The sequence below is a fragment of the Anabrus simplex genome, chromosome 2 (assembly GCF_040414725.1).
Source record: "Anabrus simplex isolate iqAnaSimp1 chromosome 2, ASM4041472v1, whole genome shotgun sequence".
In the NCBI taxonomy this organism is placed as follows: domain Eukaryota; kingdom Metazoa; phylum Arthropoda; class Insecta; order Orthoptera; family Tettigoniidae; genus Anabrus; species Anabrus simplex.
Window position 1 is genome coordinate 69,222,934 of NC_090266.1, and position 23,202 is coordinate 69,246,135.

Consider the following 23,202-nt stretch of genomic DNA (forward strand, 5'->3'; position numbering starts at 1 on the left):
TGGAGAAACTTTCAACTTTAAAAATCAGTTCAGCAAGGTAAGTGCTTTGAGCAAAAATTTAGTTTTGAGTTTCTGAAGAGGGTTAAGTCAACTACGGGTGTGTTGAACAACAATTAGTCGTAATGTGTTCAGCATGTTGAAGGATGAGCAGTCACATGTTCCTAAAGTTCAGGTATGTCCAGTATTTAGTATTCACATATAAATAATGAAAATAGAGTTGTTAATGTATTGAATTATAATGAATTAGTACATGTTTGCCATCAGTGATGTGTCATAATACCAAATACAGTAGAGACAATACGCAACACTTCCGGATTTAGCCTTGTTAAAATTGGAGACAATTTGCTAATGGTGCTCCTAGTGGCGTGACCTGAAAATTCGCGCTAAATTCAAATATCAATGGAAATGTATATATGGAAATGGATAAATAAATTACGTCTAGAAAGAAAGTGTCACTAAAATATTAACTTCGAAGTTGCTAAAGCAATTCTAGATACATGAATGAAGAATTATTTAACATTTATTTAAAGACTGAAATTAGACATATAATCAAAATGTGAATTGGACTGCTGTGAAAGGGCTTGATCATTCATTTATGCATTACTTTTTTAGCTTTAGCATACCTGCCTGAACTTTCGCAGCTAGATTCGTCTTTTTTCTCATTTAAAAGCATTGTACATCACATTAGGATTTGACTTACTTGACTTATTTCCTGTATCTCCTAAGTGGAGCATAGGGCATCATCACATTAGGACACTTGTCAATAAAAATATTGGCACATTCCTTACACATATGATTCAATGAATTTACATTTAAGAGCTGGACAATTTTCCTTTTAACTTGAAGCCTCCTAACAGAAAGAACATCTATAAATTTAGCCGCAAAAACATTCAAAATTTCCCTATAAGCAATACTTGCCATTACATTAGGCTAAAGCAAATTTGCATCATCGTCACATTTCTTAAATCACCCATGTTTTCTTCAGTGCTTGACAACGCATTACGGCATTCCAAGTGGGGTAACTTGGAACACAACCAGCCACACACATATGCATATGCTTTTTCCTGAATTGAATCAAAACCCAAAGATCACACCTACAAAAACATATCGGTATTGAAGGTTAACTGCTGCACTAATACAATAAAATAAGCTCATTTTATTTTAAGCCAGTTAAAATATGGGTCATGCAGGTCAGAAGTTTAGGAAGTAGTCCTGCAAACCCAGTATTTAATTAAATTTTCTTGTCACGAGGGAAACGGAAGAAAGACTGTGAATCCTTCTGCACTTCATAGTTATTGCAGCCAAACGCAACACATATCTTTCCACTCATATTGACGGGAGATATAAAGGAATGACACATGCTACTATTTACTTATGTCAACTTAATGCAAACGCATAAATAACCCCAAAAACTTCACAAACAAATACACGTGCTCTTATGACAGAATCAGTAACTCTCAGGTCACTCCGCTAGATAGAGCTCTAATCGCTGTCTGTCGATATCTCGCAGAGTGTCGCGTATTGTCTCTACTGTATTTGATAATACGTTGTGATTCGCTGCCAAATTCTTCCTGATTTTTACTTTTGAAAGTTGGCATGTCTTGCTTTCTTAACAAATTTAGCTGAGATTATGACACAGCCATAATGCAAAATATTCACAAGAGGATTTTGTTTACGGTCTAGAAGGCCAAGAATAACTGCCGAGAGGAATCGTCGTGCTCACCACGTGACACCTCGTAATCTGCAGGCGTTCGAGCTGAGCAGCGGTCACTTGGTAGGCCATGGCTCTTCGGTGCTGTTGTGCCGTGCGATTTGGTTTTGGATTTCATTTACCTGTGATACGCAGGATGGAAAAATCTTCAAAAGATATTTCTATAGTTATATTGTACTAATAACTGATAAAAACCAATTAAATCAGCACCAGAAATCACCAATAAATCACAGTTCAGTCTCAGTTAACCTCACGGTTGTTCAATCACTACTGATCTGCATTTAGGGCAGTCGCCCGGGTGACAGATTCCCTATCTGTTGTTTTCCTAGCCTTTTCTTAAATGATCGCAAAGAAATTGGAAAATTATTGAACATCTCCCTTGGTAAGCTATTCCAATCCCTAACTCCCCTTCCTATAAACGAATATTTGGCCCAATTTGTCCTCTTGAATTCCAACTTTATCTTCATATTGTGATCTTTCCTACTTTTAAAGACACCACTGAAACTTATTCATCTACTGATGTCCTCCCACGCCTTCTCTCCACTGACAGCTCGGAACATACCACTTAAACGAGCAGCTCGTCTCCTTTCTCCCAAGTCTTCCCAGCCCAAACTTCGCAACATTTTTGTAACTCTACTCTTTTGTCGGAAATCACCCAGAACAAATCGAGCTGCTTTTCTTTGGATTTTTTCCAGTTCTTGAATCAAGTAATCCTGGTGAGGGTCGCATACACTGGAACCATACTCTAGGTGGGGTCTTACCAGAGACTTATATGCCCTCTCCTTTACATCCTTACTACAACCCCTAAATACCCTCATAACCATATGCAGAGATCTGTACCCTTTATTAACAATCATATTTATGTGATTGAGGAAAGCAACGGGAAACTACCTCACTCCTCATTTCCCTAGTACACCTCTTCAGTGATGCCTAGGCCATCTATGACAGCTGATGGCGGAGCTGTTGAGGATCCAACCAGCCTTAGGGCTGACAACTGAATATACACATTTATGTGATTACCCCAATGAAGGTCTTTTCTTATATTAACACCTAGGTACATACAATGATCCCCAAAAGGAACTTTCAGCCCATCAACACAGTAATTAAAACTGAGAGGACTTTTCCTATTTGTGAAACTCACAACCTGACTTTTAACCCCGTTTATCAACATACCATGCCCACCGTCCATCTCACAACACTATAGAGCTCACCCTGCAGTCGCTCACAATCTTGTAACTTATTTATTACTCTGTACAGAATAATATCATCTGCAAACAGCCTTATCTCTGATTCCACTTCTTTACACATATCATTGATATATATAAGAAAACATAAAGGTCCATGTTGTTCAACATGATAAAATTTATTTTAGTGGTAAACAAACAAGAAACACGGTGCAAACTCTATGAATAAATGAAGGTCAAATTCTGTGTCTAGCTTTGTTTAGCATACTTGTGCCATCTAACAAAGAAATGTAGAATTTAATCAAGCCTTCAGTGGGCCAATTTGTTGTTACCCTGACAGAGCAAATGGACAAGATTGAATGCACCTGTTTAATGGAAGTGTCAACAAAATTTATATTATTTGATTCTATCATTTTGTTTCAATGTTCTTACAGAGATTGGGGATGCGAAGGCTGCTGTTGCTGCTCTGACATTTATAATGACTTCATCTGCACAACACGGTGTTGATGAAGAAGCTCTGAATAGTGAACTGCAACAACTGGGTTTGCCACGAGAACACAGCCTGGCTCTTTGTCGAGTGTACAGTGAACAGTTGTCAATTCTTACACAAGTTCTACGTGCCTCTAGTTTACGATGTGAGTACTGCAGGTATCTGGTTTGAAATTTCAATAACATTGTTGTGTGAGCCAAAATGTATTTGAACAAATACCTATAGCTACTGCATTTTTTTATTTTAAGGTTGGGAATGTGTTGTGATGTAATTACTTCATGTAAGTCTTAAATGGTATAAGTTAAAACTTAAATTTTTTCTTAAGAAGATGAATGGTTCATGGTGTGGGTTACTGTAGTCACGTCGTAGTTTGTGAGCCATGGGCAACGGCTTAGTGGCCTAGTAAGTGGTTCTGAGAGTCTCGATACTATTTGCTATGGAATGGGAGTGAGTATCTCAGGCATATTCTGTGTCATGGCCCTCCTTGTGCTCAGGCAGTTAGGACTGTACAATCCACCGGTCGTCCCTAACATTTTAGAGGAAGGATCCTCACTGGGACTATGTGTAAGCATGGGTAGAATCCTTCATCACAGAATTTTCACTGAGCACGCTGAGAACGTTTTTAGCAAGCCTCGCACCTATGGGAGTAATGGAGTCCCCGTCCCATTTGACATGCGAGAGAATCCTTGGAAACAACTTGGAGAACAAAATTGAATTCGATGGGGGCTATCAGTGTTAATGGGGCTTATGGAAGAAAGAAAGTAGAACTGGCTGAGTCAGCAAAGAAGGTGCATCTGGAGTAAATGATATTCGGGTAAGGGGAGATAATGAGGAAGAGAAAGGAGATTATCAAGTGTACTTGACGAGTGTTAAAACGGGAAGGGTAGAGTTTGGGGTAGGACTGTTCATCAAGAGTACTATTGCACGTAACATAGTTCCTGTTAGACATGTAAATGAGCAAGATTTGGGTAAATGTGATAGTTGGAGGAATTAGGATGAGAATTGTCTCAGTGTATTCATCATGTGAGGATGCAGATGAGGATGAAGTTGAGTAGTTTTTTTGAAGCATTGAGTGACATCGTAGTGAGGGTCAGCAGCAAGGATAGGATAGTGCTAATGGACGATTTCAATGCGAGAGTTGGAAATAGAACTGGAGGATATTAAAGGTAAATGTGGAGAAGATATGTAAGCTAATAGGAATGGGAAGCGTTTGCTGGACCTCTGTGCAAGTATGGAATTAGCGTTTACGAATATATTCTGCAAGCATAAGGCTCACCGCTACACATGGGAGGGTAGGGGCGCCAGATACATAATAGGGTATATCTTTGCTGACTTTGAATTCAGGAAATCTGTTAGGAATATGCAGGTTTTCTGGGATTTTTCGATGATACAGACCACTATCTGATCTGTAGTGAACTAAGTATCTTTAGACCTACAATAGAGAAAGTGAAATCTGTGTGCTGACAAATAAGGGTAGAAAATCTCCAGGTCATGGAAATGAGAAGTACATGGATATAAGTGAAAAGTTCCAAACAGACAGTAAACAGGTTTAGTATATAGTAAGAAAATGGGTGGCATACAGGGATGTTGTAATAGAAAGAGCAAGGGAATGCATAGGAACACTGTGTATAAAGATGAGAAAAACGAACATCTTGGTGGAATGATAAAGTGAGAGCAACTTGTAAACGTAGGAGAAGGGCAGTTCAGAAATGGCTCCAAAGAAGGACTGATGCACTTGTAAATGTAAATGAAAGAAACAGAGGAAAACAAATATTTGTCAAATCCAAGACGAAGTCGTGGGAAGATTTTGGTAATAACCTGGAAAGGCTTGATCAGACAGCAGGGAAACATTTTTGGAGAATAATACAGAAACTTAGGAGTGGGAGGGGGGAAGGATATGAATAGTGTTTTGGGCAAATCAAGTGAACTCAGTAGATCCCAAGGAATCACTGCACAGGTAATAATAATTTTGTGTGGCTATTTCTGGCCTGGTGCATTCCTTGTAAGGCAGACCCTCCAACGAGGGTGGGCAGCATCTGTCGTGTATGGGAACTGCGTGTTTTTGTAGTGAAGGATAGTGTTGTGTGTAGTGTGTGAGTTGCATGGAGTTCCCTTAGCCAGGGGAAATAACCATTCAAGGTTAAAATCTCCGACCCACCCGGGAATCGAACTTGGGGCCCTCTCAAACGAAGGCGATTACACCGATCATTTAGCCAAGGAGGCTGACACTGGACAGATGGAAGGAATATTTTGAAGATCTTCTCAGCATAAAAGACAATCATCCTGGTGACATGAACAACCAAGCTTATAGGGAGGAGGACAATGATATTGAAATTATGCTTGAGGAATTGGAAAGGATGATAAATAAACTCCACTGTCATAAAACAGCAGGAATAGATGAAATTTTACCTGAAATGGTGAAATATAGTGTGAAGGCAGGGATGAAATGATATCATAGAGTAATAAATTAGTATGGATTGTTAATAAGGTACCTTCTGATTGGAAGAAAGCAATAATTGCACCCATCTGTAAGCAAGGGAACAGGAAGGATTGCAACAACTGTTGCGGTATTATACTGATCAGTACCAGGCAAGGTGTTCACTGGCATTTTGGAAGGGAGTAAGCGATCAGTGGTTGAGAGGAAGTTGGATGAAAACCAGTGTGGTTTCAGACCACAGAGGGGCTGTCAGTATCAGATATTCAGTATGTGCCACATAACTGAAAAATGTTATGAGAGGAATAGACAGTTATGTTTTGTAGATCTAGAGAAGGTATATAACAGTGTACCAAGGGAAAAGACGTTAGCCGTAGTGAGGGATTATGGGATTAAGGGTAGATTATTACAAGCAGTCAAAGATATTTATGCTGAGATTTGGGCTGCAGTGAGAATTGATGGTAGAATGAGTTTTTGATTCTAGGTACTTACAGGGGTTGGACAAGGGTGTAGTCTTTCACCTTTGTTCATAGTTTACATGGATCATCTGCTGGAAGGTATTGTAGCAGGAAAAGTTGTTGGGCTCTTGAGCATGGGAAGGGTCTCGGGTAGTGTGCGGTACTTAGGAGCCAGTACAGAGAAGGGATTTTACAGGGCGAAATAATAGATGTTATTTTTCCTAATGAGATTTATTCAGAATCTTGTCAAAAAATAACCCTTTCTTATCTTGCATTTAAACTCTTGAAATTATCTTGAAAATGTATTCTTTCATTGATATGATCGACTCAAAATTAAAATTCAGAAATTCTCTGATGCAAATAAAGTTGAACATAAATTTATCCTTTCATAACTTTCATACGTAGAACGTGTTTTCATGAGTCTTTAAAATGTTTAAAATCAACACTTATCCTCAATAATCACACTCATTTGAATCCTACAGTTTGTCTAGATTGATGCCTAAAGTCCATTTGAAATATTGAATTGAAATTCGTAAGTTGAATGTTACTAAAAAATAAACACTTGTTTCATGAAACACTCGTATGAAACCCTAAATTCTGATGGACAGAATATGGTTTCAAAAGTTCAAAATAAACACTGGTTTTCATAAATCACTTATATGAAATCCTAAAGTGTTTCTAAATTCATGAATCATAAATTGAATATGGTTTCAAAACTTCAAAATAAACACTGGTTTTCATAAATCGCTTATATGAAATCCTATAGTCTTTTTAAATTCATCATTAACTTGAAATCCATAAATTGAATATGGTTTCAGAAAATTAAACACCGGTTTCATAAATCCCTGTAGTCTTTCTAAATTCATTATTAAATATAATGTGATTTCACAAACACTTCTTTTCATAAATAAACACGTACAGTCTGTCTAAATTGATTCCTACAGTTTGTTTAAATTGTTGAATTGAAATTCACATGAAAATTAACCTTTTTATTAATTTGGCACATGCAATTAGTTAACGTAGCACTAAAAAAAAATTATGATTGAAAAAAGTGCCTCTTCATCAAGTCAATGATTGTCTAGTGCAATAGTTTTAAATTATTCACCTGCTTTACCAGAGTAAAAATGCTAAGTGCACTCATATCACCTGAGTTCTGCAGATAAAATGCGGCTCCACAGGTTGGCGACTGGAACTCCAACGATGTTATCAGCACGAGGTCGAACCAAGCACCATCAACGTCGTACCACGTTCCATATCCCTCGAAGTACAACGAATTATATCCCTCTATGTACCACGGATCACCTTCAACGTCGTAATATGTCCCACGTTGAATTAGAAGATCAAGTGAATATGAGGCTTAACACTTAGTCGCCGCATCCGGGAGATAGTGGGTTTGAATCCCACTATCGGCAGCCCTGAAGATGGTTTTCCGTGGTTTCCCATTTTCACACCAGCCAAATGCTGGGGCTGTACCTTAATTAAGGCCACAGTCGCTTCCTTCCCACTCCTAGGCCTTCCCTATCCCATCGTCGCCATAAGACCTATCTGTGTTGGTGTGACGTAAAGCAAGTAGCAGGAAATAAAAACACTTAGTCAAGATTTCCGGTGTCGTATGTTATAGCTGACACATGAGAAAGTTCAATTGACACTGAAGTATGAGTGTGAAAACGTAGCACTCCCTATTAACTGGATATTTGCAAGTCAGAAATAAATATTATTGCACTTAGAATTAGGGGCTGCCTGGCTGAGGCGGTAGAGGCGTGCTCGGTTCACCCGGAAGGACGTGGGTTTGAATCCCTGTCAGGAAGTCGTAAAATTTAAGAAACAAGATTTCCACATCCGGAGGTGCATATGGCCCTGACGTTCACTCAGCCTGCACCAAAAATGAGTACCAGGTTAATTCCTGGGGGCAAAGGCAGCCGGACGTAGTGCTAACCACTCTACCCCGTCACGTGCTGAGGTTAACAATGGTGGAAGCCTTTACCTTCCACTCCTCCAAGGGCCTTCATGGCCTGTACGGATGTGACTTTGCTTTGACTTTGCTTTGCACTTAGAATTACGTGAGTCTTAAATCACAATTCATAATTTGCACTTTGTAACACAGTAATGGCTTTTGGTACGGTCTGAAATGTTTAAACACAGTTTACATTAAAATATCTCCAATTCTTAAATAACAAGTGTTTTTATAGGCATAGTTCATGTAATGTGAGATATTTACACTGAACACAGTTCATGACGTTTAGAACACATTGTATAAAGTTCAGAATGAAATATCAAGTCCACAGTTCATGGAAATATTGAGCATTTTCCAGTCCATACGCGGCGCGTTTAACAGTCTAGAAATCACACACACGAGTCTTAACCGAGTTTTTAATGTAAGTTAGCTTTACTTAAGCCCGTACGTCCTATAAACGACATAAAATGTCCTTAAGGTTCACTCAATTGCGTAATAGCACTGTTCAAATAATCTTTAAATCTGCAAAAATTGTCCACATTCGACTATACTAATTATCGAGTTTCTGAATTATCACAACACTCTTAAGTTATACAAAGTCACAGTTCAGTACAAGAAAACACGTAGGAATGTCATTAACCCCTATGCACCCGTAAGCGGACTGGTACGCGCTCGAGCGCCTGGGCCAGGTCTCTACAAGCGGACTGGTACGCCGGGATGCAAGGTCGCATATTGGAGACATTTGTGACACCTGTTGGCATTTTTCGGAAACATTTCTAATTGAAATCTGTTCTTGGTGTCTCAAAGTGTCACTAGAGTGCTCTGGTATGCAACTTTGGCAAAGAGAATTGATTAAAATATCGATCAAGAAATCTGTATTCTGTTGTTGACAAGATGGCTGACTGAGAAGGAAGTTGCTTGCTCGCGCGAAATGCTCAGTAATAGCGAAATTCAAAGCATATTTGATGTTTTACACTCTGATTTCAGCAGTATTAGTGAGGAAGAAGTTATTAGTGATCCTGTGCATGAATGAAAACGAAATATATCACCCGAGATCTTTCGCGTAGTAATATCGTACGACATGGAATGCCGAATGAACTTTCTCCCGCCCCTCAAGATCCGATTGCGACTGCCGGATTTGAACCTACGATCTTGATACCTGGATGTGAACACTTTACCACTGATCCTCAGACTGAATCTTAATAATAATAATAATAATAATAATAATAATAATAATAATACACCGAGAGAGACATACGGCTGTAAGTTCGTATTTCGGATATAGGTTCGAATTTCTTCATTCACTAACTCCACTAACTCGTGATTTGTTTCCCATTAATTCCTTATTTCCAAATCAGGCAAATGTTAGGCTCATGTCGTATTGGTGTCCTATTATTTCCTTATTTCAAATCAGGCAAATGCTAGGCTCGTCCCGTATAATTAAGGCCATAACACACACTAAAGAACTTCCGAGGTGAGATAAGGTAATGAAACATTTAAGATTTCAGAGGGATTTTTTATGTATTATATTTCTGTAAAGTTCTGTTTTTGGTGTCATGAGCAATAGTGTGGAATTTTTCAATAATATACAACAGATCCCGTGATAATACGCACAGTCGATCACCCACTATACTGTTTTAACCGAAAGCTTGCAACACCCAGGTTGCATACTAAAAGGTTGGCGGATTCCTAGCAATGTCAGAGCAAAGGGGGGGTGGATGCATATGGGTTAAATTTGGAAATGCATTAATAATGACGAAGTTCAAATGGTCACACGCCGTTTTTTCAGTGTCCGTAATGCTGTATCTGAGAATGATAGTGTTCGAGTTAAATGCACATTGAAAATTCTATGAGTCCACAACCCGGCTGAAATTTGTAAGTCTCGTCTATTTAGAGTTCAACTTAAATGTACTTAGAAAAATTTATAAGTCCACAATACGGCCGAAATTTGTAAGTCTCTTCTTATATAGAGTTCAACCTAAATGCACTTTGAAAAATTTACGAGTCCACAACACGGCTGAAATTTATAAGTCCCGTCTTACACAGGGATCGAACACACCTTGAAAATTTTACAAGTCTGCTACATGGCAGAAATTTTATGTCTCGCATTATTATACAGTAGAATTCCGCTGTAACGAACACCAGTATAACGAAATTTTCAGAATAACGAATAATTTTTTTGGTCCCTTCCTTTTCCCTATTTGTTGTATGTTAAAATATTTCATTTTAACGAATTTCGTAGTTTCAGTTTAACGAATTAAAATCGAGCTCTTTTCTTTACCAGTTTGACCATATTTTCTCAAATTAAAACCAAAATTCATCCTGTTTTATGACCAACATTTTTCTTGTTACATTATTTCGTTATTCAGACGATATGATCGCCATTTTCCATACATGCACCGTACGCGATCGAGAAGGCGTATTTTGTGTAACCAATACGCTTCGCCCAGTTCTCAGATATGGTATGGAACTTATTTGAGAAAGACTAACGGTGTCCGACCTTCGAACTATTGAAAATGTAAAGGCCAGATTTCTGAAACGAATACTGGGCATCTCCAGGATGTCACTATCACGATTTGCGTATGAATTATCCAAAGAAACTTTTTTACGGGAAGATTTGAAAATAAGAATGCAGCTTTCACATATGCAGCGAGTAGTAGTTCTCCAAGAGAGAAAGAGAAAACAAGCAGAAATCAGCCTGGATTTTTATTCAGCTGATGCTATGATTGACCGCAGCTGGACCGGTCCAAATAATGACGTGAGAAGTGCTTTGAATAGGCTGGCGGTACATGAGTTTCACCATAGTCTATGCCGGCGATCAGACTTTCATGAACCGTCCCTACATTGTGTGATAAACATTGCGATCGCTATCATTTCAGCAAGTGCAATAAGAGAACAAAATCTCCACTAGAATATGCGAAAGATTAATGTATTTTTTCTTTTAATGCACATTTGTACGCTATTAAATAAATAAATATGCTTCGCCCGTCATCCAGTGTAAGACGTCACTCTATTAGCTGAGTAGGAGTGCCAAGTTTGCAATCCACCAATGAACGCTATGCTTTGCGCAACCAATAGGCTTGGCCCATCAACCAATGTAAGACGTCACCCTATTGGCTGGGTAGGATCGCGATGTTTGTAATCCACCAATGAACGCGACGGATGCATTGCATGTTTCTTCTTCGTATTTAATTCGCAAAGCCTATTCAAAGCACTTCTCACATTCTCTTTGACTTCTCATGTCATTATTTGGACCGGTCCAGCTGCGGTCAATCAGATGAATAAAAATCCAGGCTGATTTCTGCTTGTTTTCTCTTTCTCTCTTGGAGAACTACTTCTTCTTGCTGTTAAGGTTATATCATTAAACTTGCAAAATTCGTGTGCATTTCGTTAAATAAATAAGTACGGTACCGTACATATCATCGCAAATGGATAAGCAGAAGCGACAGCAGTTTTCGTTGAGTGAAAAACGTAAAATACTTGCGGAAGTAGAGAAAGGCGGAAAGAAAGGAGATGTAGCGAAGAAGTATGGCATTAGCCCGTCAACACTTTCTACGTTTTTAAAACAGAAAAGCAAGATAGAGGAAAACATTGATGCTGATGCCCTAGGTCCACAGCGTAAGAAGATCAGGACAGCCGACTACAAGGAGGTGGACCAAGCCGTCTATACGTGGTTTGTGGAAATGCGGAGTAAAAACATTCCAATAAATGGCCCACTGTTATGTGAGCGTGCGCGATCTTTCGCACGTTCGCTTGGGTCACCTGAGTTTATGGGTAGTGCTGGTTGGCTTCATAGGTTCCGGGAGAGATATGGCATATCCCACAAAATTATAAATGGTGAAGCTAACGATGCCCCGAAGGAAGTTGCGTCTTCATGGCGGCTGGAGACTCTAAAGGATGCCTTGAAAGAATATTCGCCGGCAGACATTTATAATGCAGGCGAAACTGCTTTATTTTATAAACTAATGCCGAACAAAACCCTTGATTTTATGGGAAATAAGTGTTTCGGGGGCAAACGTTCAAAAGAACGTATCACGGCTCTCTTGTGCACCAATTCCACAGGGACGGACAAACTGAAGCCTCTCATAATTGGGAAATTTGGGAAGCCAAGGTGCTTCAAGGGGGTGCAACATCTGCCCTGTGAATACAGGCACAATTCTAAGGCATGGATGACATCTGTGCTATTCAAAGAGTGGTTGTTGGACTTGGAACGTCGGATGAAGGCCGAAAAGAGGAGAATTCTTCTATTATTGGACAATTGCTCTTCTCATAATTGTGTGCCTCGCCATTTGGAGCATGTAAAAGTTTTATTTTTGCCTCCAAATACAACTTCAATTCTGCAGCCGCTGGATCAGGGTATAATTCATGCAGTAAAGCGGCATTACCGAGCTCGCGTAGTCCGTCGAATGCCACGAATAGAGCCATTAACGTCAATATATTGGAAGCAATGCAGATGTTTAATGCTGCATGGAAATCCCTGAATGCAGACATCATCACAAACTGCTTTAGAAAAGCTGGAGTGGTTTTTACAGAAGACGTCGCAGAAAGTGAAGTGTTCGATGATGTAGAAACTGAGGAGAATTGGAAGCGTTTGTGTACAACATTGGATGTGCCATCTACGGTAAGTCTTACCGACTACATCAATGTAGATAGTGATGTAATAGTCCACAAAGAAATCACAAATGAGGAAATTGTGGAGGACATTATGAATGATAGAGATCCATGCGATGAGGAGGAAGAGGAAGACAACCCCCAAAATGATTGTGATCGACAGAGCTTGACTCTTCAACAGGCAACGAACATGGCACGTAGCCTTCAAGATTTTCTCATGTCACAAAGTGATGTGCCAGAATCTGTTTTAAATTCATGTGCAGTGGTTGGTGACTATTTGGAACGAGCTTTTGTGTCTGGATCTGTTCAGAAGAAAATCACAGACTTTTTCAAAAAATGATGTTCTGGAACAGTGTGTGTAGACTTGCTGGTACAATGTAAAAATAGATTTTCTGAAAACATCTGTCAGTCTCTTATTATTATAATGGTATTTTGAAGTTATATAGATCCTGAAGCTGATATAACAGGGCAGATGACCTCGTAGTTCTGGCCCTAAAAACAACAATAACTAACGGATATAATACTAGGTGAGTTCTTACGAATTGACTTATTTCAGTATAACAAAATTTCAGTATAACAAATTAATTTCAGAGGTCCCCAAAATTTTGTTATACTGGTATTTTACTGTACGCAGAATTTTCTAAGTCTTTCCGTGCAGTACGACTTTCATTACTCCGACGGAACTCTTTGCGTAGGGCGACCCAACGGTATCACCATCTCACATGGTCGAGTTGCATATTTCAACTGGCTGTACTCAGCGAGGCAATGACCTTTTATACGTGCAGCTGTCTGGCTTGCTGCTCGAAGTGAAGAAAATGTGGTTTTGTTTCCACCTCGATATCTCTGAAACTATTGGATGGATTTATTTCAACTTTTGGCTACTTTCCTTATTAAATGCGGGCGTCACACTAGTGTACCTCATATTTTTGTAGCTTAAGTCGTTTAGAAGATATTAAAATGTTTCCAGATAATTCCAGACGGATGGGTCTGCAACACGTGGCGATTACGTCACCCACCCGGTTCCTTGCCCTGTGACGTCGCGCTGTCTCTCTCACTCCTATAGTGAGCAGCTGAGTCGAGAATATTCGTTCGGCATGCTGTTTCCAAATGTTAGAGCTTAGCAATTCTTTAATAAATTATTAATTACAAATATGATGTGCCAGGCCATAGACATTCCTGGTACAGTATTAAGTGGCAGTTAGGTGAAAATGTAGTAGGTAGTCTGGCCTATGCTAACGACTTGGTGCCGAAAGCCTGCAGTCTAATATCTTGGAACTTGAAAATTGGTGGAATGAGTATAGTATGAAAGTTCGCCTTTCCAAAACTAAATTGTTGTCAGTAGCTGAAGAATCTAAGAGAAATGATAGTTTGTGGATACAAAGCTGGAACGGATAGATAACTTCAAGTATTTAGGATGTGTGTTCTCCCAGGATGATAATATAGTAAGTGAGATTCAATCAAGTTGCAGTAAAGCTAGCGCGGTGAGCTTGCAGTTGTGATCAACAGTATTCTGTAAGAAGGAAGTCAGCTTCCAGAAGAAACTATCTCTACATCAGTCTGTTTTCAGACCAACATTGCATTACAGAAGTGAAAGCTGATTGGACTCAGAATATCTTATTCATAAATTAGAAGTAACAGGCATGAAAATACAGTAGAACCTCGATTATACGTTCCCGGAAACTACATTTTCCCGTATTATCCGTTCAAATTACGTGGTCCCACGAGCATCCCAATTAAATCACATTGTAAAAATCCCGTATTATCCGTTCCTCAAAGAAACAATTTCCCGGATCAACAGTCCAGAAATTTCAGTCCCATCAATGCTAAATCCTCGATCGCGCGTTTTTCAAGAAAATGTATTTCACGAAAGGACGGCTACGGCATACTTACGGATCTTGGTGTTAGCGTCCCGTCATTGGGATAATTAGAGGAAATACTGTACTGGGAAAGCGATCGGCGGTGCACTTGTATAAGGGACCATCTTAGCATCGCATTCGGGTGGTATTGTTTAGAGAATCCTCGGAAATGATAAAGCAGAGAGTGGCCACAACAAACTGGAAGGAGACAGAGCGCATTTAGACAGCTCTACTTGAAGACGGAACGAGTTTCGTCAAATGTTCATACTTGCAAAACGTCTACATTGTGTTAAGGGTTAGGTGTTTATATTTTTTACTTTTTTCAATTATATCGTCGAACAGGTTTCCGGCACTTCCCTCAGGGCATTGTATAGTCACTGGGCTTTCAGGCAGAAATCGCAACTGCTCCTTCTTAACACAAATTTAGTATTTTAATATCATCGTATACGATTATGTTATTGAGACCAGAACAGATGTTGCACCTTACATACATAAAGCCATGGGAGGTTTTGGGATTGCCTGTTACTGTTTTGGTCGTAATAGACTGGGAATTTCATGTTTTTGTGTTAAAATATTATAAAACCCGCAGTCGTTTTATTTGCACACGTTACATTTTAAAAGTTTGTAGAATTTCGCACTCGTACCGACTTGTACAGAGAGCGCGCTTTCCAGCTGAGCTCAAGGTCACGAATAACCGTCATTTCTGAAGTTCTGATGATATTTTTTCTCTTTCCAATTTGATTGTGATTAGTGACGGGCAGAAGTGAATATAATGCATTCGAGAATTTTCGAGAATCAATATTTACATTCGAAACTATATTCTCGAGTTCAACATAACCTTTAAAAGTCGATGTTGGCCTAATTTACGCGGAACACGATTTCCATCAACTGACTACGAACTGTATACCAGTACCGGTGACGAAATTAAAATGGAAGATTAAAGAGAGGGAATTCGCCATTATGTTGGGCACTTTTGTATCTAATGTGCTTTATTTTATTAGATTAGAGAAGTAAAAACTACTTGTGGTCGATTGTTCTTTGGCTTGGCGTTACTGGTATTAGATTTGTCGAAGTTTGGCAGAACAAAGTTGCTGAACTAAAATAAGTTTTCACGGGAAACTTACGAAGTTTCCCCCGTAAAACTGAATGTAAAGTTTCGTGATTTTTAAGTTGCATACCGGTAATTAATGTTTGAAGCTAGCCCCGCGATCTAACTTGTCTGCCTCTCACCCGGAGGGCACGGGTTCGATTCCCAGCCAGGCCACGCATTTTTACCTGCATATGAGGGCTGATTCCAGGTTCACTCATTCTACGATTACCTTTAATTGAGGAACTATCGAATGGTGAGATGGGGACCTTGGTCTAGAGAGCAAGGAATAACGACCGAGAGGATTCGTCACACTGTCCATTTGTAACCTCGTAATCTGCAGGTTTTTGGGATGAGCAACGGTCACTTGGTAGGCAGAAGGTCCATTGGGACTGTAGTTTGGCTTGGTTTAGGAGTGTTTATAAGATTATTATAATACATATTTCATTTTTGTGAAATTTAGTCAAATTGTTGATGGTTCATTCGTTCCCGAATATCGCGTTTTCCTCTGTTGTACGATTTTTTTTCGCGGTCGTTATAAAAATGGAGAATCGAGGTTCCACTGTAGCGAGAATGATTGCTGGTGCAAACAGGTGGGAACAATGGCAAGAGGTTACTCAGAATGAGGAGACAACGTGTAAGTTAGGAATGAACTAAGTGGATGAAGCTGTACATATAAACTGCTTCGGTGGTGGGGTCATATGAGGTGAATGGAGGAGATAGATGACCTGGGAGAATAATGGACTGTGTTATGTAGGGTAAGAGAATTAAAGGGAAACCAAGACGATGATGTTTAGACTCTGTTTCTAACAATTTGTAGATGAAAGGTGTAAAACTAAACTAGGCCACAAAACTAGTTACATAGAGATTATTGTGGTGGTGGTAATTAAATTCACAGAGGCTTGCAGACTGAATGCTGAAAGGCATAGCAGTCTATAATGAAGTATGTATGTATGTATGTATGTATGTATGTATGTATGTATGTATGTATGTATGTATGTATGTATGTAGATGAATAGTGAAGTAAGCAATTCACTTAAAAATTCAGAGAGCTCCTAATTGAATATGGATACAAAATTGTGGTAGATGGTGCCACAGCTGTTTTCTTCTCTTAATTATTGAAATGTTTATAAAGAGTTTAGTTGAATGCAATAACTGCTCAAATACCACTGGTGCTGGCATGGCTGAATGAAACTCTGCACAGACACAGGTAATGGCACCTGTCCTGAAATTATTTCTAAATGTGGAGTTTCAGCCTTTGAAGGAAAAGTTGGCTTATCAATAAGTGTATCCATGAGTTTTCTTGTTGAAACTTGACTTGGCCTGAATTCTGGGTAGCCACCTTGGAGTTTGTTTCTGGTGGCTGTGTATAATTTGATCTGAAGGATATTTCATAAGAAATTGTAGTGCACCCAAAGTTTTGGTTATGTTGAGTGATTCACACTTCATAATGGACGCGCAGCAAGAAAGACATCAAGAGGATGATGATGTACACAACAAGAGCAGAAAATGCAGTACAGTAAGTTGGACAAGGAGGATGACAAACGCTGAGGTATTAGACAAAGTAGGCTCTCAGATTAAGAAGTGACTGCTCTCATGGATAGGCAGTTGTCTTTGGCATGGCAGTTTGATGACTGAAGTGACATCCTCCTCCCAAGGAAGACCAAGAAATCCTTTGTATAGATTTTCCTTGGGAACGCCAGACTACAAAGTTACACACGTCAGATGTACTGCTCAAGACCAAGCCAAATGGAGATGAATTACCACAGTGGAAAAGTGGCAAATCAGTTAGAAGATAGAATACCTCACGACGAAGATGTGACCGTTGTAGTGAAAGTTGGACTGCTAATTTGAAATACTGTGTTCATCTATGTAACCTTTATGTCCCCCTTATTTTCTTCTTTCTAATTTTCTTGTTTAAAAAATAAGGGTGTCGCTCTTTATGGCTACAGTGTAAAATATAGTACCTTTATAAGAATTCCTTCGGTATGTTGATAGTGCTCGTATAAAGAGAAACCATGAATCTATCATTGTTCAGCTGCAGCATGATTTATATTTCTTTCTTGGTGTCTTGAATTATGTACTCTCCCCCTCTCATTCCACGAGTTTATTTGTTGTACTCTGGCATGCGGAACTTAAGGTGAGCTGCATTTTTATTGTGTTCCTTCGTGTAATCATTTATAAAATTACATAACACACTATGTATAACCTTGGTCTTCTTTCTTTAAAACCTACTAATTTCATATATACAAATAATCACACCTCACACACACTAATCAATCATATAACCAATATGCAGAATGCTTTAAATCATGGCCAAATTCATATTCCGTCAATTTCAACTCACATTATTTAATTATCCTACTACCTTAATGTATCCGAATACAAGCTGAAGTTCAACAGCAGTAGAAATATAAGACATTCATTTCGATCATACCGAGCTCGATAGCTGCAGTTGCAAGTGCGGCCAGTAGCCAGTGTTTGGGAGATAGTAGGTTCGAATCCCACAGTCGGCAGCCCGGAAGATGGTTTTCCGTGGTTTCCCATTTTCACACCAGGCAAATGCTGGGGCTGTACCTTAATTAAGGCCACGGCCGTTTCCTTCCCAGTCCTAGCCCTTTTCTGTCCCATCGTCACCATAAGACATATCTGTGTCGGTGCGACGTAAAGCCAGTAGCATTTGGATCATCTGAAGTATGATGCCTATAACCCACCCTGGAATGATAGTCTAGTGGAAGGTGGTATTGAAGCTTCAGTTGACAGACTTTATTCTCTTGTTACCAGACTGTACGACAAGCATACCCCCAAGTGACATTTGAGAGTTAGCTGCCCTTCCTGCCCATGGTTAAATGACAAGATTAAAAATATGATGGCTTACCATGACGCATGTTTCCAGCAGTACAGGAGAACTTGCAGTGAATGTGGTTTTGAAAACTATTGTGTACATAGTGTAACCGTCCAGGCTTCTCCAGCCATACTAATTTAATGTACAGTCCTATTACGTGATATCACTCGATATCAAGATTATCCGTCATCGGAAATTATTCATTAACACATATTAATTGAATTCCAATCAATTGTAAATAAGGCTTTTGGAATCATATTGTATATATTAGAACATCATTTATTATTTAAATTATAAGATAGGAATTCATTATATACTGTAAATATGGTCAATATGTTGAGACAGAGTTTGTGACATTTCATCTCATACTTGTGTATTTGGAAAAGTTATTCTTGACGCTGGAAATTTCAGATGACTCACTTGGGTTTAACTCATGAGTACTGTACTATACAGCGACCCACTTGCAAGGCTAGCAAGCTAGGAGACTACATCATCGCCACGCCTACTGGTTACTTGTGAAGAATGAAGAGAGGGAAGATATGATATGAGATCAACAAATCAGATGCTTCATTGTATAGAGAGTGGGTATGGAACTTTACCAAGAGTGGGGAGAGCTCCTGTATATTATTTGGCGCGGAGCAATCGTCTACACATAACTACAATTTATTTTTGAGACAGTGCGTGGTCGCTTCGAGACAGTTATTTTCGAGACAGTGTGTTGTCGCTTCAAGACACAGTACGTAGCTGCTATGATGTCGGATCAGGGTGAGACGAAACAAGCAAACGGCTTGTGATATATTCTATAATTATTCTGGATGAAGAACTACGTTAGTTCAAGTCCACGGTACTTGGTACAAGTCTGTATTATATCAGGAGAGCTAAGTTGGATTGAGATTTCTGATAACATGGAAAAATTCACAACACTGAATTTTCTCCTCATACGATCAACGGTGATCAATTTTCACAAGTATAGGGCCAATGTCTAATTTAAAGACTAGGCAGTTAGGGAGTGCTAGTCAAGGTAGCCCAAACCATATCGCAGAAGGAAGGAAGGAAGGATGTCCATGGAGCCAGTCTGCAACGAGAAAAGGGGAACGAGTAACCACGGAATACAGATGACTTCAACGGAAGGTACAAATTGGTGAGCCTCAGTTAGACAATGCAAGCAACAGTATATTACAGTATCGTTAAATTCTTAACTCCCTCCAAGCTAAAAGGTACTTTTCCAACTCATCTCATTTTTTTTTGTTTAATAAATTCATTTGACCAGATATTGCGTTCATTTTCTTTCTCAAAGCGATATTTAATGGTTAATTATTTAAAATCCTACCCCTGTGATTTAGGTACGGTCGAACCTGCCCTAACGGACACCCTTATTCAGTTGACACCTCCTTATACGGACAATTTTCCTCGGAACCGATTTTATTTTACATAAGACAAGTGTTAAATTGGCCTCATTTTACTGGACACCTTGAACTCCGGACAGCGGACATCGTAATTTTTCCCGTCCACTTGACTTAGCGGACATTTCACACGTTGCCGGACAATTTATTACGCCGGACCACAAGTCATCCTATCTTTTAAAACCATTCTTCAGACATAAGGAAATACCTTTTGAATGTTTGTACTATTTCGCGAGCAAGGGGAGAGTAGGTACATCGGAATGCAGGTCTACCTAGTGGTGTAAAGACCTATTCCGAGAATTCTAATTGCCCAGAAATGCTGCCAGAGACTGTTGACTCACAAGTTACCTGGGGATTTTCTCCCCTTCTTGCATCATTCTATTCATAACTCGGATTGTCGCTGATAATGTCGAGCTCAGGTAGTCAACTTGAGAAGGAAAAGACAGTACAGGCGCTAATTAGTGAGACAGAAATACCGTAGCATTTCAGTTGTCTGTTAAACATGAGTAAGAATGGATTACTTCACGAAGCTGTAATGTTTGTAAATGATGTAAAATCCCTTACAATAACTCTCTATAAGATACTAACACAGAAATGACTTAGATTAATAAAAATAAAGATATGTATGCTTATATTTAAGGTGGATGTTCTTTGCCGTTAAAATGTGTCCGATTTTTACAAACTTGTTTTAGCGGACACCTCTCGTAACGGACATTTTTCCTCGGAACCGACGATGTCCGCAGAAGGGAGGTGTGACTGTATAAGTCTCTATGCTAGTAAATATAAATTTTGCTGTACAGTTTTGTTTAAAACTGTAAAGCTGGCGCCCAAACATTACGTAGAGAAATGGGAAACCATGGAGTGATAATTGATTCTATTTGCATGGCAATTTGCGGGCAGGCCACATATAATTTATATTTATATTCATGTGTCCCCAGCTATTAACTTTCGTCTCCCCAAGTGTGAAGCTTAGGAGAGCGAACAGTTACAATAGGAACAGAGTGAACCAAATCATAAGAAATCAGAAATATATATATACTAGCAATATACCCGTGCTTCGCTACGGTATTATAATGAAATTTATAATTGAATGCTTAACGTTTTATATATAATCTGCCGAAATTCGCGATGTGACTCGTTTTCTGAGAGAATCCGCCAAAATTCGTTATCTGATTCGTTTTCTGAGAGATTACGGCAAAGTTCCACCCATTTTTCAATCTTTCTTTCCAGCAGTCGATTTTGTTCTTCCCGGGCTAATTCCAGGTATTCCACTCGGTCTGTTGGGTCCCTAAATCTTTGCCATCTTTTCCTATAAGCATTTTTAATATGGTTCAAATCCTTGAGGAGATCCGGCGTGGTGTCGTCTTGGGTGCCTGTACGGTACTGAACCCGCGGCCGGGCTGCATTCGTAGTCTCTACCCGGCCAGTACCCGTTCCTAGCGCGGTCCGCACATTTGGACGACGGTCCAGAACTTTATTATTATTATATTATTTTTATTATTATTATTATTATTATTATTATTATTATTATTATTATTATTATTAATCATGTTCTGGACCCCACAGCAACCCCCTACTTGGCAGTAAATTACATCTGCTGCCATTGTCATTGCTGAAAATGTGACCAGCACCATCGTCGCGCGTAGGCAAGTGCACGAGATTTCTGGCGACACGAATGATATACTTCCGTGCATTATTGACCTTATTATAGAGGTGAACAGTTGCACGGTCAATATCATTCCTATCGTTTATTTCAAATGTGTTTAAATTTCTATTTATATGCCAGGAGAATCCACCATAATCTAACTTTATGTTCTCCAAAGGAAAAGATGGCTCTTGAAAACGAACCCAGGAAAGATTTAAAATGATCAGTTTATGATCAGAATAAATACATTATGAGCAGTAAAATCAATTGGTCTCAACGCATTTTTCACCCCACCGCCGTTAAGTTGATTTACCTCCCCCCCTTTCCTACCCCGCCCCAAAGAGGCACGTTTCTTTTTGTTTAAAGGAGATTCCAAATACCAATGTTCACGTTTGTTACTTTCAATTTTGAGATATAAGTATCCCCATAAACATAATTACCTTTTTTTCACTTCCTTTGACACTACCCCCCTTAAGTGAAGTTACCGGCAAAAATACTTGTTTCTTTAATAGTAAAGCATATTCTAAATACCAATTATCACGACTCTAACATCTTCAGTTTTTGAGATATGTGTCTTCATGAAAGGAGTTTAACTCCACTCCCGCCCCTCAAGATGATTCCCCCTCCCCCCCAAAAAAGCGTTTTTCTTTGTTTTTAAAGGAGATCCAAATTTCAATGTTCACGTCTGTAACAACTTTGGTTTTTATTAGATGTATTCTCATACAATTAAGTCAATTAATTTTTCAATTTTTTCACCCCCCCCCCCCCCCCTTCATTGGATTTTCCGAGAATACGTGTTTCTTTACTTTTAAAGCAGATTCCAAATATCAAATTTCACGTCTGTAACATCTTCATTTTTTGAAATATCAGTAGCCTAATTAAAACAATTCAACACAATTTTCAGTCACTTTTACCCCCCCCCCCCCCCTTTTTACTCCATCCAAGTGGTATTTCCGAAAACTAAAAACACACGTTTCTTTATTTTTAATAATGATAAAAAACATTTTCCACTTCTTTAACATGTTAAGTTTTGAGGTATACTGTAGAAATTCTCATTTTAAAATTTCACCCTTTTATTTCCCCTTAACTGGAGTTTCCAAAAACAAATCACCTATGTTTCTTTTCACTTACAGGAGATTCCACCTACCCACATTTTACGTCTGTAACATTTTACGTTTCTCAGATATTCTGTAGATATAGTCTTTCAAAAAATTCACCCCATTTGTCACTCCAACCGCCATTAATTGGATTTTCCAAAAACAAAAAATACGTGTTTCTTTATTTTTAAAGGAGATCCCATATACAAATTTTCAGTTCTGTAATATCTTCAGTTTCTGAGATATATGTATCCTCATTAAAGGCATTCAACCCATTATTCACTCTTTTACACCCCTCCTGTTGGAATTTAGAGAATATAAAAAAATACGTGTTCCTTTATTTTTAAAGGAGATTCTAAATACCAATTTTTACACATGTAACTTATAAAGTTTTAAGATGTAGATATACATTTTAAAAATTCACCCC

The 23,202-nt window shown here is 38.9% G+C and overlaps 1 protein-coding gene across 3 annotated transcripts in view; it reads left to right on the forward strand.

Moving 5' to 3' along the window:
* Positions 1–23,202, forward strand: part of LOC136863858 (COMM domain-containing protein 4) — a 198,421-nt gene that overhangs the window by 71,261 nt on the left and 103,958 nt on the right. For all 3 annotated transcript variants that reach the window (XM_068226076.1, XM_068226077.1, XM_068226078.1), the window contains exon 6: positions 3,330–3,530. In XM_068226076.1, coding sequence (XP_068082177.1) covers positions 3,330–3,530 — 201 coding nt within the window. The remainder of the gene's footprint in view (positions 1–3,329; positions 3,531–23,202) is intronic.